Source organism: Leptopilina heterotoma, unplaced genomic scaffold (assembly GCF_015476425.1).
Source record: "Leptopilina heterotoma isolate Lh14 unplaced genomic scaffold, ASM1547642v1 Lhet_312, whole genome shotgun sequence".
Lineage (NCBI taxonomy): Eukaryota > Metazoa > Arthropoda > Insecta > Hymenoptera > Figitidae > Leptopilina > Leptopilina heterotoma.
The window spans coordinates 76,603-98,338 of NW_025111013.1; the positions used below are offsets into that span (position 1 = coordinate 76,603).

At 21.0% G+C, this 21,736-nt stretch overlaps 1 protein-coding gene across 1 annotated transcript in view; it reads right to left on the reverse strand.

Moving 5' to 3' along the window:
* The window catches only part of LOC122504719 (tubulin polyglutamylase TTLL5), a 58,745-nt gene that overhangs the window by 1,675 nt on the left and 35,334 nt on the right, over positions 1–21,736 (reverse strand). The window contains exons 5-13 of the mRNA XM_043615932.1: positions 8,308–8,414; positions 7,936–8,149; positions 4,374–4,630; positions 3,741–3,940; positions 2,920–3,146; positions 2,585–2,780; positions 1,896–2,058; positions 1,498–1,638; positions 162–312 (exon numbers count right to left, since the gene is read on the reverse strand). Coding sequence (XP_043471867.1) covers positions 162–312; positions 1,498–1,638; positions 1,896–2,058; positions 2,585–2,780; positions 2,920–3,146; positions 3,741–3,940; positions 4,374–4,630; positions 7,936–8,149; positions 8,308–8,414 — 1,656 coding nt within the window. The remainder of the gene's footprint in view (positions 1–161; positions 313–1,497; positions 1,639–1,895; positions 2,059–2,584; positions 2,781–2,919; positions 3,147–3,740; positions 3,941–4,373; positions 4,631–7,935; positions 8,150–8,307; positions 8,415–21,736) is intronic.

Sequence of the window (21,736 nt, forward strand, 5' to 3'; positions counted from 1 at the left end):
TAAAAAACAAATATTTTCAAATATATATATATATATAAAAAAGTAATTTAAGAAAAAAATAAAACAAATATTTTAAAAGATACGAAAAACGAATTTATAAAAAAAGAACAAAAAATTTGATACATTTAAAAATAAAACTAGAAAATAGAAAATGTACTCACAGTGAATAAGAATGGCGTTTTTAAATTACTAGAAGATTGTTGTAAAAATTTCGTAACAAGATCACAACAAACTGGATCCGCTTTTGGTTGAGATATTTTACGTAATATAAATCCTAAATAAAGTCCGAAGGCTTTTCTCGCCTCGCCGGGGCTGAAAAGAAAAAATTAAATATTTTTCATTATAATCCAACATTTCCTTGAAAAATATTTAACGCAAATTATATAAATAAAAATAGTAAATGATACGAGCGTGCGCTTTCATTAATTTATTATTATTAGGTAAATTTTAAGTTTTTCTTAATTTCAAATAAAAATTTCAATTCTGAAGTGATTTCAAATACAAAATTAAAAAAAAATTCAATTGATTGAATAATTATTATTATTTAATATTTTCTAAAATATTAATAAAATTCCTTAGAAAAATTCAATTATTTTTGAAAATTTTAATAAATTCAGGGTTCCTACAGAATCTGGAAATCATGGAAATGGTATGGGATTTTTCAAACGCTTCTGGAAATCAGGAAAATCATGGAAAAGACCTGGAATTTTTAAAAGTTTCTAAATTTTTTCTGTTTTCCATTTTTTCTCTTGAATAGAAATTCAATTAGAAATTTTAAGATATAATATATATTATACGACGTGGAAATTAAATTTAAAATTCCACTGGAATTTCCTAAAAATTTGACCTGGTATGGAATTTTAAATTCGGATTTCTGTAGGAACTCTGATTGTTGAATTTTAAGAAATTCGGATTTTTGAATTTTTGATAATTTTCGATAATTTTTGATTTTTTACCAAAAAGTCGAGACTATTAAATAAGTAAAGTATTTTGAAGAGCCCAAAAATATTAAAGCTAAATGCCATAATTATTTTTAAAAATTTTAATAAAATTCCTTGAAAAAATTCAATTTTCTCAAAAATTTTGATAAAATTCTTCGCAAGAATTCAATTACTTTCCATTTCAATTAAAATTCAATTATTTGCAGGAATTCAATTATTTTCAAAAATAATATAATTCTCTGTAGGAATTCAATTATTTTCAATGCAATTTTAATCAATTTTCTGGAACAAATTTAATTATTTTCAAAATGTTTAATTAATTCTAAGGAAAAATTAATTTTTTTTTCAGATTCGAAATTATAAAAGTGAAAAAAAAATTTGTATAACATTTTTCAAACAAAAATATCTTTTAAAATTAAAAAAAATCAACGTATTAACAAACGCAAAATTATGAAAAATAATATGATTTCTAAATCTTTCTTATCGAAAATATTTTCTACAAAAATTTATTCTCTGTCTAAGTAAATAATAAATCCAAATCACTTTAAATACGAACCTTAATTTATTGCCGTCTTCCATTAATTGAATTACTTGAGCTTTATATTTTTGGCCATCGATATCAATGTTTTCCTTACTATCATTACGATCCAAACTTTGCTTGTGACCCTTGAGAAGTGCTCTCTCGTATCTTTCGTACCTGCACAAAATTTCTCAATTATTTCCAATTGTATTTCTTTTCTAATATATAGTATTAAAAATTATATTCCCTTTTAAATTGGATCGCAAAAAAAAAAAAATAAATAAAATCATAAAAAATATAAAAGGAGTAGAAAATTTTCTGTAATTTTTCATGCGAGGGAAAAAGGAAGAATAGATATTTTCAGATTCGATGAAAGCAAAGCCAACGCGAGTGTCAAGTGGACAATGAATATTTATATTTTACAATTCATTCACCTGGAAAGTCTGTCCAGCTTGACTTCCTGAATTATGAAACCAATACGACTAGCCGCTGGAAATAGTTGCTCGTGCAACATCAGATTGTGATTTGTGTTAATGTGTTGCGGCACTCTTCCTGGACCCAGGGGATCCGTCACCACAGGAATTCCCGTCACTGGATCTGTAAACATTTCATTATTTCATTTTCAACGACAATTTCTCCAAAATTCTTTATTTTTCCCTTTCTTTCTATTTTATTATTTTCATTTACTTAAGTACTGATTTATTTTTATTCGTATTTATTATTTTTTATTTACTCATTTAATCTCAAATTGTCTAAAAAAAATTCGTCAACAATTGTTAATAAATTGTTTAATGATAATAATATCATTAAACAATTTATTAACGATTGTTGTCGAATTTTTTTTATAGAAGAAAATAAAATGATAATAAGAATAAAATGATAATAAAAAATAAAAAAAGATAAAATAAAATAATAAAAGTAAAATAGAAATAAAATAATAAAAATTAAAATAAACTGATAATGAACGTAAAAAAAATAAAATGATAATAAAAATAAAATTAGAAAAAAAAAACAAATGAAGACAAAACAATTTTTTTCGAATTTCAAGATTAAGGCAAAAAAAAATTGTAAAATCGTCGATAAATAAAATTGTAAAATAATTTCTTTTTGAAGAAAAAAATACCTAGATACTGAGAGTACATTTCCCAGGACTTTGGACTGGGAAAAATTCGTACGAAACCTCCTCTACGTTCAAATTGTGCTTTCGCCGAGGCGACAATTCGTTGTTGTTCCGAAGAAAGGCCAGTTTTGTTCAATGCATTCTTTGAGGTAGTTTTCTTCTTTTGAGCCAAAGTTTCAGCCGAGTGAACTCTTCGATACTAGAGAGAGAGAGAGAGAGAGAGAGAATAAACAATAAAAATTTAAATTTCTGAAAGTTAATTTTTCAAAGTAGAAAATTAAAAAAAATTCTTTCTTTTTCTAGATTAAAATTGATAGTTTTTTTGGAAAGAGACTTACACTAGTTATTTTTTTAGTGGGATTGGCAAATTTATTTTGACTCGTGGCTTGAGGTCTTAGGATGGGATCGACAGCGGGAATGCCGACGAGGGTAAGCAGATCTGCGATTAAAGCAGATTTCAATCTCACGTCCAATGGCGAGTCACAGCCCAAAGACGGAGTCAAATTCACTTCCAGTAGCCATGGTTTCAGACAATCATCGATCAGAATGTCAAATCCAAATAATTCTACAAAAATACAATTCAGAAACGCTTTCTTTCATTTAGAGGCAAATTTCTCTTTTACCACAATTTTCAATTTTTTTTTAAAGCAATAAACAAAAAATAAGACAATTTTTCCCCACAAAGTTTTCAATTTATTTTTTTAAAGCAAGAAAAAATTAAAAATTGGTTAAAGACAATTTTCAAAATATTTTTTAAAATCAAGAAACAAAAAATAAAAATTATTTAGAGGGAATATCTTTTCCCCTCACAGTTTTCAATATATTTTTCAAAAGCAATGAATAAAAATTAGAATGATTTTAAGGAAACTTAGAAATTAGAATTTTAGAATTAGAAATTAGAATTTCTAAATCATTTAGAAATAATTTTTATTTAGAAACTTTATTTCAAAAATAAATTACTTATCAAAAGAAATATTTGAAAACTGAATATTTTTCTCTAAAAAGGCAAAAATGCTTTTTTTCAAAAGAAATAAAACCAAAAAAAAGAGTTGAATTCGTGACTGAAAAAAGTATTTTTTTTTCCCCCGAGAATCGCAAAAAAGGAAAATTGCAAAGCGGCAAAAATTTTGTTTTTGATATCAAAAAGAGGGAAAATTACCGAAACAAGTGTCAGGATGTTTAACGAACTGTTTCATTCCACTAACGATACCAGAAGCAGTGGCGAGAATTGACTTTATTATAACATCTTCTATTCGTTGCATCAGCAATTCCGTATCTTGGCCAATGGATCGCAAGTGTCTAAGTAGAGCTGACAATGTCCACTTGTGTCCCACATCTTCCGCATCTGGATCGTCATTTCTGAAAATTATTTTCCTCAAATTAAACTAAATTCACAAATTTAAATTTCTTTTTTCTCTTTCAAGTAAAATTCTACAACAAAAATTACTATTAAAATTATTTTTTTCATAAATTTTACTTTTTCAACAAAAGTTTTAATAAAAATTATAAAAAATGTAAAAAAAATCAAAGTAAATTAAATCCAATTTAATTTAATCGTTAATCGAAAATAAAAACGTAGACAAAATAAATAAAAATACAGTTTCTCTCTGAAAATACTTAAATTAAATAAAAACAGAAATTAAAAGCAAAAATAAATAAAAATTAAAAAATTAGCGAAAATCAACTTGAGAAAAATTGGCAAATAAATATATAAATTCTAATAAATATTGGAGAACGTATATTTTCAGCAGAGAAAAAAATTTGAGTGGAAAAATTTCGTAACGACACCTACTTGACATAGTCGACGTGAAATTTATTGATGCTGTAATTGCAGAGATGCATACACGGATTCCAAATGTACTGATTGCCGCCGTCGTATTTGACAGTGGCAAATCTTACTAATCCCTCCTCGTAGAGATAAATTAAAAGTGGATCGTAGTTCGTCACGGCAACATACAATCTTAAATCACATTTGTGTCCGTCCACCAAAAGTGGATTATTTATGTATTGCGCGACAATCACAGATTCGTCGGTTAAAATCTTCTCCGGCTGAAACAAAAGGAAAAGAAAATTAATTTTTCCAAATAATAAATTATATATATGAAATTTTCTTTTGGGAGAAATAAAATAAAAAATTTTAAATAGAAAATGGAAAAAGGAAAATTTATTTAGTAAATATTAATTTTTACTAAGTAAATAAAAGAAAATGGAAAAAAGGAAAATAAAAAATAGAGAATAGAATAAAAAATAGAGAATATAGAAAATAGAAAATAAAAAATAGAAAAACGAAAATAAAAAGTAGAAAAACGATAATAAAAAATAAAGAATAGAAGATAAAAAATAGAAAAAGGAAAATAAAAAGTGGAAAATAGGAAAACAAAAATAAAAAATAGAGAATAGAAAATAAAAAAATAGAAAAACATTAATAAAAAATAGAGAACAGAAAATAAAAAATAGAAAAACAAAATAAAAAGTAGAAAATAGAAAAATAAAAATAAAAAATACAGAATAGAAAATAAAAAAATAGAAAAACGAAAATAAAAATTGAAAATAAAAAATAGAAAAAAGGAAATAAAAATTGGAAATAGAAAATAAAGAATAGAGAAAATAAAATAAAAAATAGCAAAACGAAAATAAGGTAGAAAATAGAAAAATAAAAAATAGAGAATAGAAAATAAAAAAATAGAGAAACGAAAATAAAAAATAGAAAAATGAAATGAAAAGTAGAAAATAGAAAAACAAAACTAAAAAATAGAGAATAAAAAATAGAAAAAAGGAAATAAAAATTGAAAATAGAAAATAGAAAGAGGAAAATAAAAAATTGAAAAACGAAAATAAAAAGTAGAAAATAGGAAAACAAAAATAAAAAATAGAGAATAGAAAATAATAAACTAGAAAAACGAAAATAAGAAAAAGAATAGAAAATAGGAAATAAAAAACGAAAATAAAAAGTAGAAAGTAATAAAAGCAAATTAAAAATAAAAATAAAAAAATAAGGAAATAGAAAGAAACGAAAAGATGAATAAAATAAAAATAAAGAAATAAAAAATATATAACAAATTGATCAGCAAATTTATTAATCAACAATTGAATTAGCCAAGACAAATTAAGTAATTTCAGAACCATTCAAAGGACGAAATAATTAACCAACTGTAATTAACAGAATGACTAATACCGTCCATCGAGATAATGCCACGATCGGCTAATTATGTAAATAATCAGCTAATTAAGTAATTTTTATTTTCCTTTCGATCAATTTTAAAATTATTAAAAATCTAAAAATTCAATATAAATACTGCACTGAAAAGTGAATTATAATAAAAAAAATCACTGAAATTATCGTAATTTTCAGATTTAAAAAACACACATTTGTAAAATTGTTTTAATTTTTCTAATTAGCGAACCACTTGTTTCATATTAATTAGAATTGAAGTAACTAATACACAAAAAAAAGAAGTGAGTTAGGGAAAGTTTTATAAACATATATAAAAGGAAATAAGTCAGTGAAAGGAGAATCAGAATTTTTATCAGATTATAAAATAAAGGCATAATTTTTTCACAGCGACAACTTTCACATAATTTTCCATTTTTTATTTTCTTTTTTAGTGAATTTTATTTTTTCCTTTATTATCAAACATTATACTTGTTAAGAGACAATATTTTATTTTAGATTCAATTTTACGGGTTTAAAAAGAATAAGAATGGATTCGTTCATTAATTAAAAAGAAACTTGGGAAAAAATTAAATTCAAAATTTTTGCAAAACTCAATTATTTTACGAATTTTTAGTTCGAATTCTATTAAAAATACTTAAATATAATATTTTCAATTTTTCTTTTTCAAATTAATATTTTCTGTCTGGAATTCAATTATTTTCAAAAATATATAAAATTCTTCGTAAAGAATTCAATTATTGTCAAGAATAATAAAATTCTTCGTAAGAAATTCAATTATTTAAAGAAAAATTGGTAAAATTCTACGCAAGAATTCAATTATTATTTTCGAAAATAACAAAATTCTTCGTAGGAATTCAATTATTTTTAAAAAATAATTAAATTCGTCGCGTGAATTCAATTATTTAAAGGAAAATTTATTGAATTATTTTCATTAATAATATTTTTTATTATTTTCATTCAAATTTCAAGAAGAAATTTATTTTAATCCAATTATTTTCAAAAATGATGAAATTCGTCGCTAGAATTCAATTATTTAAAGAAAAATTTAATATAAAGATTCAAATATTTTTAAAAATAATAAAATTCTTCGCTGGAATTCAATTATTTTCGAAAATAATATTTTTCAATTATTTTCAATAAAACATCTCAAAAAATTCAATTACTTTTAAAAATTTTGATAAAATTTTTTGCAAAATTCAATTATTCTTAAAAATGATAAAATTTTTTGATGAAATTCAATTATTTTCATAAATAATAAAATGTTTAGCAAGAATTCAATTATTTTTTTTTTAATAATAAAATTCTTCGCTGAAATTCAATTATTTAAAAAACAATTCTAAAATTCTTTGCAAGAATTCAATTATTTTCGAAAATAATAAAATTCTTCGCAGTAATTCAATTATTTTCATTCGAATTCATTCGAAAATAATATTTTTCAATTATTTTCATTCAAACTTCTCAAAAAAAGTAATTAGTTTCAAAAATTTTTTATAAAATTCTTTGCAAGATTCAATTATTTTTAAAAATAATAAAATTCTTCGCTAGAATTTAATTATTTAAAAAAATTATAATCTTCTTTGCAAGAATTCAATTATTTTCGAAAATAATAAAATTCTTCGCAGTAATTCAATTATTTTCATTCGAATTCATTCGAAAATAATATTTTTCAATTATTTTTATTCAAACTTCCCAAAAAAAAATTAATTAGTTTCAAAAATTTTGTTAAAATTCTTTGCAAGATTCAATTATTTAAAAAAAATTTTTAATTTTCTTCACTGAAATTCAATTATTTAAAAAAAATTATTGAATTCTTCACTGAAATTCAATTATTTACAATACAATTTTAATTTAATTCTCAATGAAATTCCCCGAAAGAATTTAATTGTTTTCAAAAATTGTAATAGAATTTTCCAAAACAATTCAATTATTGTTTTAAAAAATTTTAATTAAATTCTATGTAAAAATTACATTATTTCAGATTCAAAATTATAAAAATTACAAAAAAATTACATTTCTATTAACAAAAATTGAATTACCTGATAAAAATATTAGTCAAGTGGAAAAATACGAATAGAAGTAGAAAACAAATTCAATTGAAATTAAATTTTCGACATAAAAGAAGTAAAGTTTTCTTTAAAGTCTTTTTTTGAAATTTTTTTTTTTTAAATCTGAAACTTACACTATTGACGATGTAAATTCCACGACCTCTGGAACTTGCTTTTGGTTTTACAATCCATGGACCTCGATACCTAAAGTGTGCTGTTAGAAGTTCTTTCGATTCACTGGGAAGAAGAAATGTTTGCGGTATAAAATCCAGATTACGAACTCCTTTGCTTCTTTGCATCGCTTCAATATTCTTATAGAGACGATCCTTTCTCGTTATTTCGTAGGATCTGCAAAAAAAAAAAAAAAATTAAATTACGGGTCAAAGAATTTTCTCTCAACATTAAACAATTTCTATTCATTCCTTTTTCTTTATTTGTTAAAAAAGAAAATTTTTTTTAAAATCGAGGAAAAGAAAATTCGCCAAAAATTATTTTTTGTTACTCACCTGGGAAAATGATTCACTTTTTGATAAGGAGTCAAATTACGAAGGACATCAGGTTTCGGATGATTTCCAATCCAGAGAAGATTGAAATCATTTTCATTTATCGATACCTGAAAACAAAAAATACAACAATTTTTTTAGATAAAAATAATTATTAATAATTAATAATAATAATAATTAATAAAAGTAATAACTCTTCTATAATATAACTATCAAGAGAAAAAAAGCGTCAAAGAAAATGATTTTAATAATAATTTTAAAAATATTAATTTTTTTCAAATTATATTTTTCAAAAAAAAAAAAAATAAAACAAAAAAAAAATTTAATTTTGTGATTCTTTCAAGAGGGTGGATGGTAAAAAATAATTTTCCAAAATTTATTCAAATGAATGACTGAAAAAAAAAATTCTTTTGAAATTCTTATTGAAAAGAGGATGAAAGTGCATCAATGAGAGACATTCTTGAGTAATTAGCAGTCTTCGCGCATAGATGTACCTTCAAAAGCGCAAATACAAGGTCAAGTGTGTGTGTGAGGTTTAACGATATTTTTTTACGCACTTGGCACTGCAAGGCGAAATTAATAGAAGGTTTTGAAAAATTTTAACTCCGGAATATCCGTTTCGCTCTTGAAGTGTCAATTGTATCAAACGCCAATTTCAAGGTTCAAGGAACCGAGACTTTACTTTCATTATAAAACACAATCTTACTACTACCTTTCGATGACTAATATTTAGCAATTTTTTTTCCATTAATAATTTTTTTATATCCCAAAGATATAATTAAAATTAATTAAAGAATTATTACTACCAGTATTATATATTTCAAAAATTTCAACGCAATTTTTTTGAAAGAATTCAATTATTATCTTATTGATAAATATCAAAATTGTTTCTAGAAATTCAATTATTTTCAGGAATTTCAATTTCTGTTTTCTTAAATTTAATTTCTTTGCTAAATTCAATTATTTTCGAAAATCGTAAAATTTTTATCTAAAATTCAATTATTTTTGTAAATCGTAAAATTTTTAACTAAAATTCAATTATTTAAAAAATTTTAATAAAGTTCTTGTAAAAATTTCAATTACTTTCAAAAGCTTTTTGAATTTCAATTATTTTCAAAAGCTTTTTGAAATTCAATTATTTTCAAATCCTTTTCCATTTTCATAAAATTTACCAAAAGAATTCAATTATTTGAAAAAAAATGGTTAATAAATTGTAAACAAATATTAAATAATAATTAAATAATTTAAAATTTTTTTTGTAAATAAATAAATATTCAATTCTTTTCATAAATAATAAACAATTCACAAGAATTCAATTACTTAAAATAGAATTCAAATAAAATTTTTCGAAAAAATTTATTATTTACAAAATTTTTTCAAATTATTCGCACGAATTCAATTATTTTCACAAATTTAAAAAAATATCTTCGACAAACAATGCAATAATTTCAAAATATTTTATAAAATTCATTAAAAGAATTCTAATATTTTTGAAAATTTCATAAACAATACAATTTTCAACAGGAATTCAAGAATTAAAAATAATTTAAATAAATTTCTTTGCCAAGATTTCAATTATTTTCATAAATAATAAAATTCTTCTCAAGAATTCAATTATTTTTGAAAATTGTAATAAAATTTATTTTAAAAATTCAATTATTTTGACAATTTATCAAATTTTTCAATAAAATTCAATTATTTAGAAAAATTTTATTAAATTTTTTCTCTGGGATTCAATTATTTTCATAAATATTATACAATTTCAATGTAATTCAATTATTTAAAAAAATTTACGAAACGTCTTCTAAAAAATTCAATTATTTTCATAAACAATGAAATTCTTCTGAAGCATTCAATTATTTTTAAACATTTTAATAAAATTTCTTAAAATAATTCAATTATTTAAAAAATTGTAATAAAAATCATCGCAAGAAATCAATTATTTAAATAATTTTTATTAAATTTCTTCTTTGAAATTCAATTATTTTTATAAATATTAAAGAATTTCACAATATATAATTCAATTATTTAAAAAAAATGTTTCAAAACTTTTTCTAAAAAATTCAATTATTTTTAAACATTTTAATAAAATACCTTAAAATAATTTAATTATTTAAAAAATTTTTTATAAAAATCATCACAAGAATTCAATTACCTAATTCGAAAAATTTTGATAAAATTCTTTCTAAAAATTCAATTTATTATTTTCGAAAATAATAAAATTATTTGCAGAAATTCAATTATTCTCAAAAATAATAAAATTCTTCGTAGAAATTCAATTATTTTCATTGCAATTTTAATAAATTTTCTAGAAAGAATTCAATTATTTTTTTTTAATTTCAATAAAATTCTAACTTAAAAATTCAATTAATTTTATAAATAATAAAATTCCTCATATAAATTGAATTATTTTCTGTACAATTTTAATATAATTCTTGAGATAAATTCAATTATTTTAAAAACAATTTAATTATTTCTTGATAGAATTCAATTATTTAAAAAACATTTAATAAAATTTTTTGAAAAAAAATTTAGTTTTTTTCAAAGAGTAAAATTCCTTGAAAGAATTCAATTATTTTCAAAAAAAAACAATGCTAATAATAAAAAATTATTGGGACGTTTTTAATTAAAATTTGTAAAAAGAAATTTTAATTAATATTATCATTTACATAAAATATTTGCATTGTAAACGATTGTAATTAAAATTTTTTTTTTAACTGATTGTCAGTTTTTGTATAAAATTTTTAATTTTTGTGAGAAAATATTTTTTTTTCTTTTCATTCAAACAAAAAAAAAATTTTTTTTTTTTTTTTATTAAAGACTATAAAATAGTAGTGAATGTAATTTTGTAATTGACTTTTCTCATCGTTTCTTTCGAAGATTGTGCACTAATCATCCAAGAAGAGATTAGTACAAGACTCTTGTTTGCGAGTCCTTGAATTTACATGCCCGAGTTTTCCCTCAAGGCACATTTTCGAGTCCCCGAGGAAATAAGAATAGGTACGCATAGTTTAGTTGGATGTATATAATATTAGAGAAACTCATTCGCAATTTTTTTTTCCTTTTTTCACTTTTTCCGCACTCTTACCACACATTTTTTCCTTTAATATTATTTTTCATATATAGAATATAACTGAAGAAATTACATTAAATTTCCCACAAGAAAATTGAATCAATTTTCAAGTAAATAAATAAAATTTCATTTTTTTCCTTCCGTATACTTTTATGGGGTAATTTTTTTCTAATTTGGAGCAAAATATCTAATAAATAAAAAATTAATATTGAGTAATAAAAATACTGAATGAAATAAAATAATAAAAAGAATAACAAAAATAACAATATTATTAAATTACAAAAAAAATTGTAGGGGTAATTTTTTGTATTTGAAAATAAAAAAAGAAAAAAGGAGAGAAGAAGGTGTCAAAGTTATTGAAAGCAGGAAGTTTTCAGCACTAAAATTTAGTTCAGGGTTAAAATTACAAATATTTATAATTTACTTCTTCGAAAAAAAATATTCTTTGAGAATAAAAAAAAGTTTAATCTATTTTTTCGATTTATTAATTTTAAGCGAAAAAAATACTCTTTTGTTATTTAAAGAATCAATTGAAAAGACCGAATGAAATTACCATAAAGCAAAAAGGTCGATTTTGATTGGTGTCAATTTTTGCGGTCTAGATCGTTTCTTATCACGTGAACGATCTCTGCTCCAATTCAAGTATTCTCAATAGTACACATAATATAATAAAATGCCTTTAATTCACAATCAGACATCATTTTTCTAGTAGGGAGGAAAAAAATCTTTTTTCTTTTTTGCCACCCATCATTGAACTTTGAAGAAGAATTGTTCATTGAAAATTTATTGTTATTCGAATAAAATTATTCTACTGCCTTCACAATATAAAGGAATAAAATTTTTTAATTTTAGAAAAATACTCTTTTCTATTCTGTTCTATTCCATTTTTTTTATTCTGTTTTATTTTTTTTATTCTGTTCTATTTTATTTTTTTTATTCTGTTCTATTCTTTTTTTTATTCTGTTTTATTTAATTTTTTTTATTCTGTTCTACTTTTTATTTTTTTTTTATTCTGTTCCACTTTTTATTTTTTTTTATTCTGTTCTATTCTATTTTTTTTATTCTAAAGTTTCTAAAAAAAATAAAAAATAGAAAAGTAGAATAGAATAGAAGAAAATACAATGGAATAGAACAGAATACAATAGAATAGGACAGAAAAGAATAAAAATAAATAGAACAAAATAGAACAGAATAAAAAAAGAATAGAATACAATAAAAAAATTGAATAGAATAGAATAGAACAGAATTGAAAAAATAGAATAGGACAGAATAGAAAAGAATAAAAAATAGAATAGAATAGAATAGAAAAAGAATAGAATACAATAAAAAAAATAGAATAGAATAGAACAGAATAGAAAAAGAATAGAATATAATAAAAAAAAATTCAATACAATACAATACAATAAAACAGAATTGAAAAAATAGAATAGAATAGAACAAAAAAATAGAATAAAATGCAATAGAACAGAACAGAATAGAATAAAAAAAATAAAATGAAATAGAAAAGAATAAAATACAATAGAACAGAACAGAATAGAATAAAAAAAATAAAATGAAATAGAAAAGAATAAAATACAATAGAACAGAACAGAATAGAATAAAAAAAAATAAAATGAAACAGAACAAAATAGAAAAGAATAGATCAGCAATTAAATTCCCCCGTTGATAATTGCCTATTACAATTATGTCGTTTATTCACTTTCACGATAATGTTTCCTAATTACCATCAGAAATCAAACGAGATCAGTAATTTTTTTTTTTTTCATTACGCTTCAGGTAATTTAGAATTATTTATACCGTTTTAATAGCAAGGCCTCAGCGAAGACTGAATTCCATTCTGCACACACTTTATTATTTTTTCTAACCTCCACGAAACAAAATTGTATATAAATCCTATCAATGTATTTATTTGTTACACTTTCCGAAGGTCGACCCTCGCTTTTTTTCATTTTTAATAACTTATCCACTTAATAATAATGAAAATAATAATAATAATAATAAAAATAACACCATTTATCGTGAAAACAAAAAATAACAGAGCAATTTAATTGTACTGCAAAAAAAAAAAAAAAAATTACAAAGAAAATGCTCAATTAAAAAATAAATTTAAAAAAAATACTCTTGACATTTCTTAAATTCTACAGAAAAGGAAATTTTACGAAATTTTTTTTTTATTAAGAAGAAGAAATTCCAAAATTTGATGAAATAAGTTTTTACTGAAAGAAAAATTAAATATTCTGACAGATAATAATTTTTAATTGCCAAAAAAAAAAAACCATTCTTGATAAAATGGTGATTTAATTTCTCCACTTGAGAACGCCAAGGTCATCACTAGGTGGCGTCTAGCCACCTAGTGGTGACCTTGGCGTTCTCAAGTGGAGAAATTAAATCACAACTTGTTCGTAATTTTACAATTATTTACTATCAGAATCTAGAGAGTTAAAAATTCAAATAAATTAATTTTTTACATTCAAATTATCGAATTATTTCTGTATTATAATCGAAGTATCAAAATTAATAACAAAGTTAATTAATATTAATTAATATCAAAATATATTATTCCATAAATCTCTATAAATTAATCGTTTTCTTTTCTTTTCCTAATAAAATTTTCCGCACAAAAAAAATTGTTTTCTAAAAAAAAATAAAAAAAAATCCTTTTGTTTAAAAATAACCATTTTTTTCAAATTTTTGTATTTTGTTTTTCTATTTTTAACTTCCTGCATACACACATAATAGGGAAAGATTAAATATCACAGAGAGTGAATATAAAATAATAGTGAGCAGAAATTACTTGAAAAACGCTCGTATATCGTGAATCTAAATGAACGGCAAAATTTAATAGCTTTTGTGTCGCGCGCGCAAGTAAAATATAAAAATATGCTTTATTTTATAATCGCAGTATTTGAATTAATAATACAGGATCTTGAATATTTCAAACATTTCTAGACGCGACTGTAATTTTATGGTCTTGTGCTTTAAAAAAAAAAAATTTTTTTTTTCTCTTTTTCTCCCCTCTATAGATTTATTATATTCTTATAATAAACTCTAGGAGAGTTTCTCTTATATTATAATCTTTAGTTTTATGAAAAATTTTATGACTTTGTGAAACTGACCAAAAAAAAAAAGGAAAAAAAAAAATTATTCTTTTAATACTTTAAAAAAAAAGGAAAAAATGAAATTCTTTGAATAAAGTAATTTTCCATTAATGGTTTTCTTTGAAGAAGTTTTACTACTCGTATTTGAAAATCTATTAATATTTAAATAATAGCGTGAATTTTTTGTTCATTTTTCTTTTGTAAACATTTTTATTTTTTTCATCGAGAAAATTATTTATTTATTTATTATTTTTACATAGAATGGACAAACTCTTTCGCAAAATTGATTTTTAAAATCAATTTAAATTGAAAAAAAAAATGTAATTAATTTTTAAAGTCAATTTAAGTTGAAAAAAAAATTTATTTAATTCAAGTAAATATCTATTAGCAAATAAATATTTACTTGAATCAAATAAATTTTTTTTCCAGCCTCTACAAAATAAAGTAGAAATTGAAAAAAAAAAATTTATCATTTAATAATTTACAACATTGTTTTTTTCTTATTTTCCCCGCTTTATAAAAACAAGTCATAAAAATCGAGAAAAAAATTATTTGTTCCATTAAAATAAAAATAAATAAAAAAAAAAAAAAAATCGATAATAATTTTAATAATATATAAAATATGGAGAAAAAAAAGAACGGTCATTGTCTTTATAAATATTCACGTTTGGTCATTGGAAAGCGTTACATTATATACGCAGTTTCAGAAGAACAAGAAATTCCAATAATTAACACTTGTTTGGATCTTATCATTAACTTGGAAATGTTGCATTAAGAACATACTGGAGATCTATATACGACTTTCATTTACTTACAAATGCATTTTGTATACATATTAATTTCTTATCATTATCTCTCTTTCTCTCTCTTTCTCTCTATTTTTGTCTCTTGATTGATTATTTTTATTTATTACGATAAAAATTGCATTCAAATAATTAAAAAAGAAAACAGTCAATGGAAAATTTCATTTGAAAAAAGTTTAACAAATTTTTTTCAATTTTTCATTGACATTTTTTTATGATTTTTAATTCAATACTAACAATATTTTACATTCGAAATAACAGTAATATTAATAATAATAATAATAATAATAATAATAATAATAATAATAATAATTTTTCAAAAAAATTTATTTATTTTTATTTTATTAATTTATTTATTAATATATAAATATATTTATCGTAACTTTCGTCTTTGGGACTTGAAGTGGACTTTGTTTACATTTACTTTAATTAATAATAATAATAATAATAATAATAATAATAAAATATTAATTTTTCCTAAAATAGTAAAAAACTTATTTATTTTTATTTTATTAAATATTTATTATTATTAATTTATTTGTTAATTTTAATATTATTTATTGTAACTTCCGTCTCTTGGACCGGAAGTGACCCTGGTTTAGATTTAATTTAATTACTAATAATAATAAATCGCAATAAGTAAATTACGAATAAATAAATAAAAAAATAATAAATAAATCATCGCTTTAGTATGTAACTTTTATTGTCATTTGAAACAATAGAAAAAAGTTGTTTACGCGATTGTTACAGATTGAATTCACCGATAAAAACGTGATTCTAGATATATGTGAATTTTCGTATATTAATTACCAGTGAATCAGAAAAATTAAATTTTTTTTCTACCGTCATATCAAAACTTTCCTTTTTTTCAACTTTCCTGTTTACATAAAAATTAAGTTAAGCAACGATATTATATTTTATTATCTATTATTGTTATAAAAAAGAAGTATAACAATTATTATTTATTTAGTATAAATCGGCTCAGAAAATAAAAACGCTCTTTCGTAAAAAGTACTAATTTTAGGAATTTATTTTATTATATTATAATTATTATTATACTTTCTAAATTAGAATTAGTAAAAATGTTTACTAAGTTAAATTAGTGACTGACTGTTTGCTTTTGAATTAGTAATTTTTACTTATAAATTAGTAGAAATTACTATTTATTAGTAAAATTTTGTACAAAATTAAAATTAGTAAATTTCACTATAATAAATTCTTAGAAATTACTATTTAGGTATTAATAAAATTTTGTAAGAAATTTTTGCAAAAAATTTAAAATTAGTAAATTTTACTAATAAATTCTTAGGAATATTTATCAGTAAAATTTTTTACACAATTAAAATTAGTAAATTTTACTAATAAATTCTTAGAAATTACTATTTATTAGTAAAATTAGTAAATTTTACTAATAAATTTTACTAATAATATTAGTAAAATTAGTAAATTTTACTAATAAATTAGTAAAAATTAATATTTATTATTAAAGTTTTGTACAAAATTAAAATTAGTAAATTTTACTAATAAATTCTTACGAATATTTATCAGTAAAATTTTTTTCAAGTTTTGTAGAAAAATTAAAATTAGTAAATTTTACTAATTAAATTTTCTACTAAATTATAATTAAAAAATTTTACTAATTAAATTTTCTACTAAATTATAATTAAAAAATTTTACTAATAATTCTTAGAAATTACTGTTTGATAGTAAAATTTTGTACAAAATTAAAATTAGTAAATTTTACTAATAAATTCTTACGAATATTTATCAGTAAAATTTTTTTCAAGTTTTGTAGAAAAATTAAAATTAGTAAATTTTACTAATTAAATTTTCTACTAAATTATAATTAAAAAATTTTACTAATTAAATTTTCTACTAAATTATAATTAAAAAATTTTACTAATAATTCTTAGAAATTACTGTTTGATAGTAAAATTTTGTACAAAATTAAATTTAGTAAATTTTACTAATAAATTCTTAGAAATTACTATATTTATTAGTGAAATTAGTAAATATCACTAATAAATTAGTAAAAATTAATATTTATTATGAAAGTTTTGTACAAAATTGAAATTAGTAAATTTTACTAATAAATTCTTAGGAATTACAATATTTATTAGTAAAATCTTATTCAAATTTTGCAGAAAATTATAATTATTAAATTTTGATAATTAATTATTAATCAATTAATTTTTTTAATTTCTTTTTTAAAATTGATTTTCATGCGAAAATCGTCCTATATACAGAATATCAGAAAAATTGCTAATAAAACATGTTTTTAAGAAAATTGATTATTCCTTGTTCTTCTTCTTCTTCTTTTTTTTGCCTCGTTATGATTTATTGTTTATAGTTAAGAGTAAAAAAAAAATCAGTGATGAAAATTTATATATAAATATGTAAAATGTTTTAAAAAATACGTTACTTAGAACTTTATAATATTTATAACAAGAATCATCTATAGATTTATACATTTACCAGGGTGACGTAAAAAGATTTATTAATTAAACGCCTCGGGTGAAAAAGGAGCATTTCCGTTCTTGTTAATGAAAAGTCAATGAGCCAATCGTGTTCGTGGTCACGTAGTTAATACTTTTTCATGCGCTTTGTCACTGAATGACTTCTTTTAGTTTTCATCTCATGTTCTACACACTCATTCAGTTCAATATACACATGATAATTCCATTTTTTTCTCACTATTATTATTATTTTTATTATTATTATTATTTATTATTATTATCATTATTATTATTATTTATTTCTATTATTATTTTTATTTATTATTATTGTTGTTGTCATTATTAATTACTATTATTATTATTATTATTATTATTATTATTATTACTATCATTATTCGATAGTTCGATAGTATATTCACTATCACGATAGTATTTCGCTAATTGAATGTTATGTTCGATAGTATTTTGATAGTTCGATAGTATTTCGATAATTCGGTAATTGAAAATTATGTTCGATAGTATTTTAATAATTCGATAGTACTTTGATAATTGAATATTATATTCGATAGTATTTTGATAATTGAATATTATATTCTATAGTGTTTTGATAATTCGATAGTACTTTGATAATTGAATATTCTATTTGATAATATTTTGATAATTCGATAGTACTTTGATAATTGAATATTATATTCGATAGTACTTTGATAATTAAATATTATATTCGATAGTATTTTGATAATTCGATAGTACTTAGGTAATTGAATATTATATTCGATAGTATTTTGATAATTGAATATTATATTCGATAGTATTTTGATAATTCGATAGTACTTTGATAATTGAATATTATATTCGATAGTATTTTAATAATTCGATAGTATTTTGATAGCATATTCGATAATTGATTATCATATTTAATAGTTCGATAAATGAATGTTATATTTGATAGTATTTCGATAATTGAATGTTATGTTCGATAGTATTTCGATATGTGAATTATATTCAATAGTATTTTGATAATGTATTCGATAAATGAATATTATGTTCGATAGTATTTTGATAATTCGGTAATTGAAAATTATGTTCGATAGTATTTTAATAATTCGATAGTACTTTGATAATTGAATATTATATTCGATAGTATTTTGATAATTGAATATTATATTCTATAGTGTTTTGATAATTCGATAGTACTTTGATAATTGAATATTCTATTTGATAATATTTTGATAATTCGATAGTACTTTGATAATTGAATATTATATTCGATAGTATTTTGATAATGTATTCGATAAATGAATATTATGTTCGATAGTATTTTGATAATTCGGTAATTGAAAATTATGTTCGATAGTATTTTGATAATTCGATAGTACTTTGATAGTATATTTAATAGTTGAATATCATATTCAATAGTTCGATAATTGAATATTATATTGAATAGTATTTTAATAATTCGATAGTACTTCGATAATATATTCGATAATTGAATATTATGTTCGATAGTATTTTGATAATTCGATAGTATTTCGATAATTTGATAGTATATTCGATAATTAAATATTATATTCGATAGTCCGATAGTATTTCGATAATTCGATAATATAGTCGATATTCTGATAATTAATTCGATATATTAATAAATATTCCAATTGGATAATTAAATTAAATTTGAATATTACGTGTACAGTATTTAAAATGCGTAATAAATGCGAAAAATATTATTTAATGACGATAATTACTTCTTCTTTTTTTTTTATCGAAATAAAATGAATGAATGAATGGAAAAGTAGATCTATTCCTATGATTATATGGAATTGAGTAAGTGTGTCTTTGAATAAGTCCATTTGTCGGAAGTGCACGCGGTGGTTTCCGCATTGCGTGGTATTAGCGACGACGCGCGGGTCTTTTCCGCGCTTATACACGAGACAAAGATGTCACGCTTTTGTTCACTGAATATTGTCCAGTACAGCAGTGAGAGAGATTCGTTGAAGGACTTGAAAGGCGCGACAACGATCAGTTCTCGCGTCATTGTTTTTATCACTTTTGTAACAAGGTTTTTTTTTCTCAGCAGATAAAGAAAGAATATTGTTTATTTTTTCTTTTTAATTTTGGGGACAATTATTAATCTTTGATTATTGTAGAATTAATAATTAACTCTGATAAATTATTAATTAAATTCTTAATTATTAAATTATTCATTAAATTATTATTTAAATTCTCAATTATTCAATTGTTAATTAAATTTTATTATTTGAAATATTAAAATGCCTGTTAGCAGTAGTCGTTAAGGCCTGCTTTGATCGCATACTATTAAGGGTTCGATTCCCCACGATTAAAAATTTTTTTAATTAATTTAGAATATTAACTGATTTAGTTTCATTAACTTAAATGTTAATTAAATCTAATTAGTTGCCTTTTTTAGTTAGTTAACTAAAAAAGACAATAATTAATTAAAAATGCCATTGTTAGATTTTTTTACTTGAAACCATAAAAAAATTTGTTTAATTTTATTTAAATTAAAAATTTTTAAAAGCTTATTTATATCCTCAAAAATATAAATTAGAACAAATTAAGATTTTAATTCAAATACATTTATCAAAGGAAATATTTGTTTTGAAAATAAAATAAAAGCAATTGGCAATTTTCCAAATATACACTAACATACATTTTTCTCTGAATTCGTCATTATTTTGAAAAATAAACATTTTTTTCGACTTGAAATATTAATCTTTATTTCAGTAATAGAAATAACGCACCATTAGTCATAATTGGTTTTTTTTTATATAAATAATTCACTTTTGAAAAATATTTAAGAAAACTGTCGATTAAATCCTATTATTGTAAAAATAATAAATAAAAAAAAAAAAAAATTCGTTTTAAGCATTGCAATATTTTAACGTGAATATTTAAAAAATTATTTTCAAACCAGTTTGTTAATAGTATAAAGATAGCTTCTTAATTATTCTTATAATTATAAATAATTTTTAAGATATGAAATAAAAATTTTAAATGTCTTTTTTTTGTGTAATGCTCCCAAGGTTTTTGTAAAACATTAAAATTTATTAGAAAATAAGTACTTTTCACATTCAGTTCGTTACAATTCTATAATAAATATAATAAAATTTCAGGGACTGCTGTGTATAATAAGTATTACCTTCCTTTAAACACTTTTTACGATTTTTATGAAAAAGAATCATTTTCAAAACAAAATATTTTTTTTAAACAACAAGAGCAAATATTTTACTATTTATTAATATTTTTATTTTATTTATTTAATCGCCCGCATTTGTTTTATTTTCTTTATTTTATTATTATCAATTTAAATAAAATTTTCAAATATTTTCAAATATAAATAAATACATATTTATAATTAAATGTTTACCGCACTGATGATGATATTTTGTTTGACAAGAAACATTTTTTCTATAAAATTACAAGTTTATATATAAAATAAGGTATTTTTTTCCTTGTCTAAGAAAAAAAAAAAAAAAAAAAAAAAAAAAACTACTGGGATGAGTAAACCTCGTTCCACTTTTAAAGAATCTTCCTTAGATTATTATTGTTTATTGATTGTTCACTATATGGGAATACCTAATTATTTTATTCAAATGAATAATTAAAAAACAAAATTAACCGGTTTATCTCGTTGATTCAAAAAAATTCCAATTGCATTTTTTTAATTTCGTTTTATGTGATTAATTATAATTTAGTTATATAGCTGATCATGGAATTTTATTACAGTTAATTAATTAGCTGAGGTGACTAATTGTCGAATCATCTCACACATATTTATTAAATATTGGAATTTTAATAATTTTATTAATGAAATTTATTTTATTTTTTGAATTTTAGTTAATTTTTAAATCAAATATTTTTTAATTAAAAAATGAAAATTTTTAATAAAAAAATTTCTATTAATTTTTATTTGTTGTTGACATATATAATTATTAAATATAATTACTTGTACTAAATTCATACATTTTAGAAATATTTTTT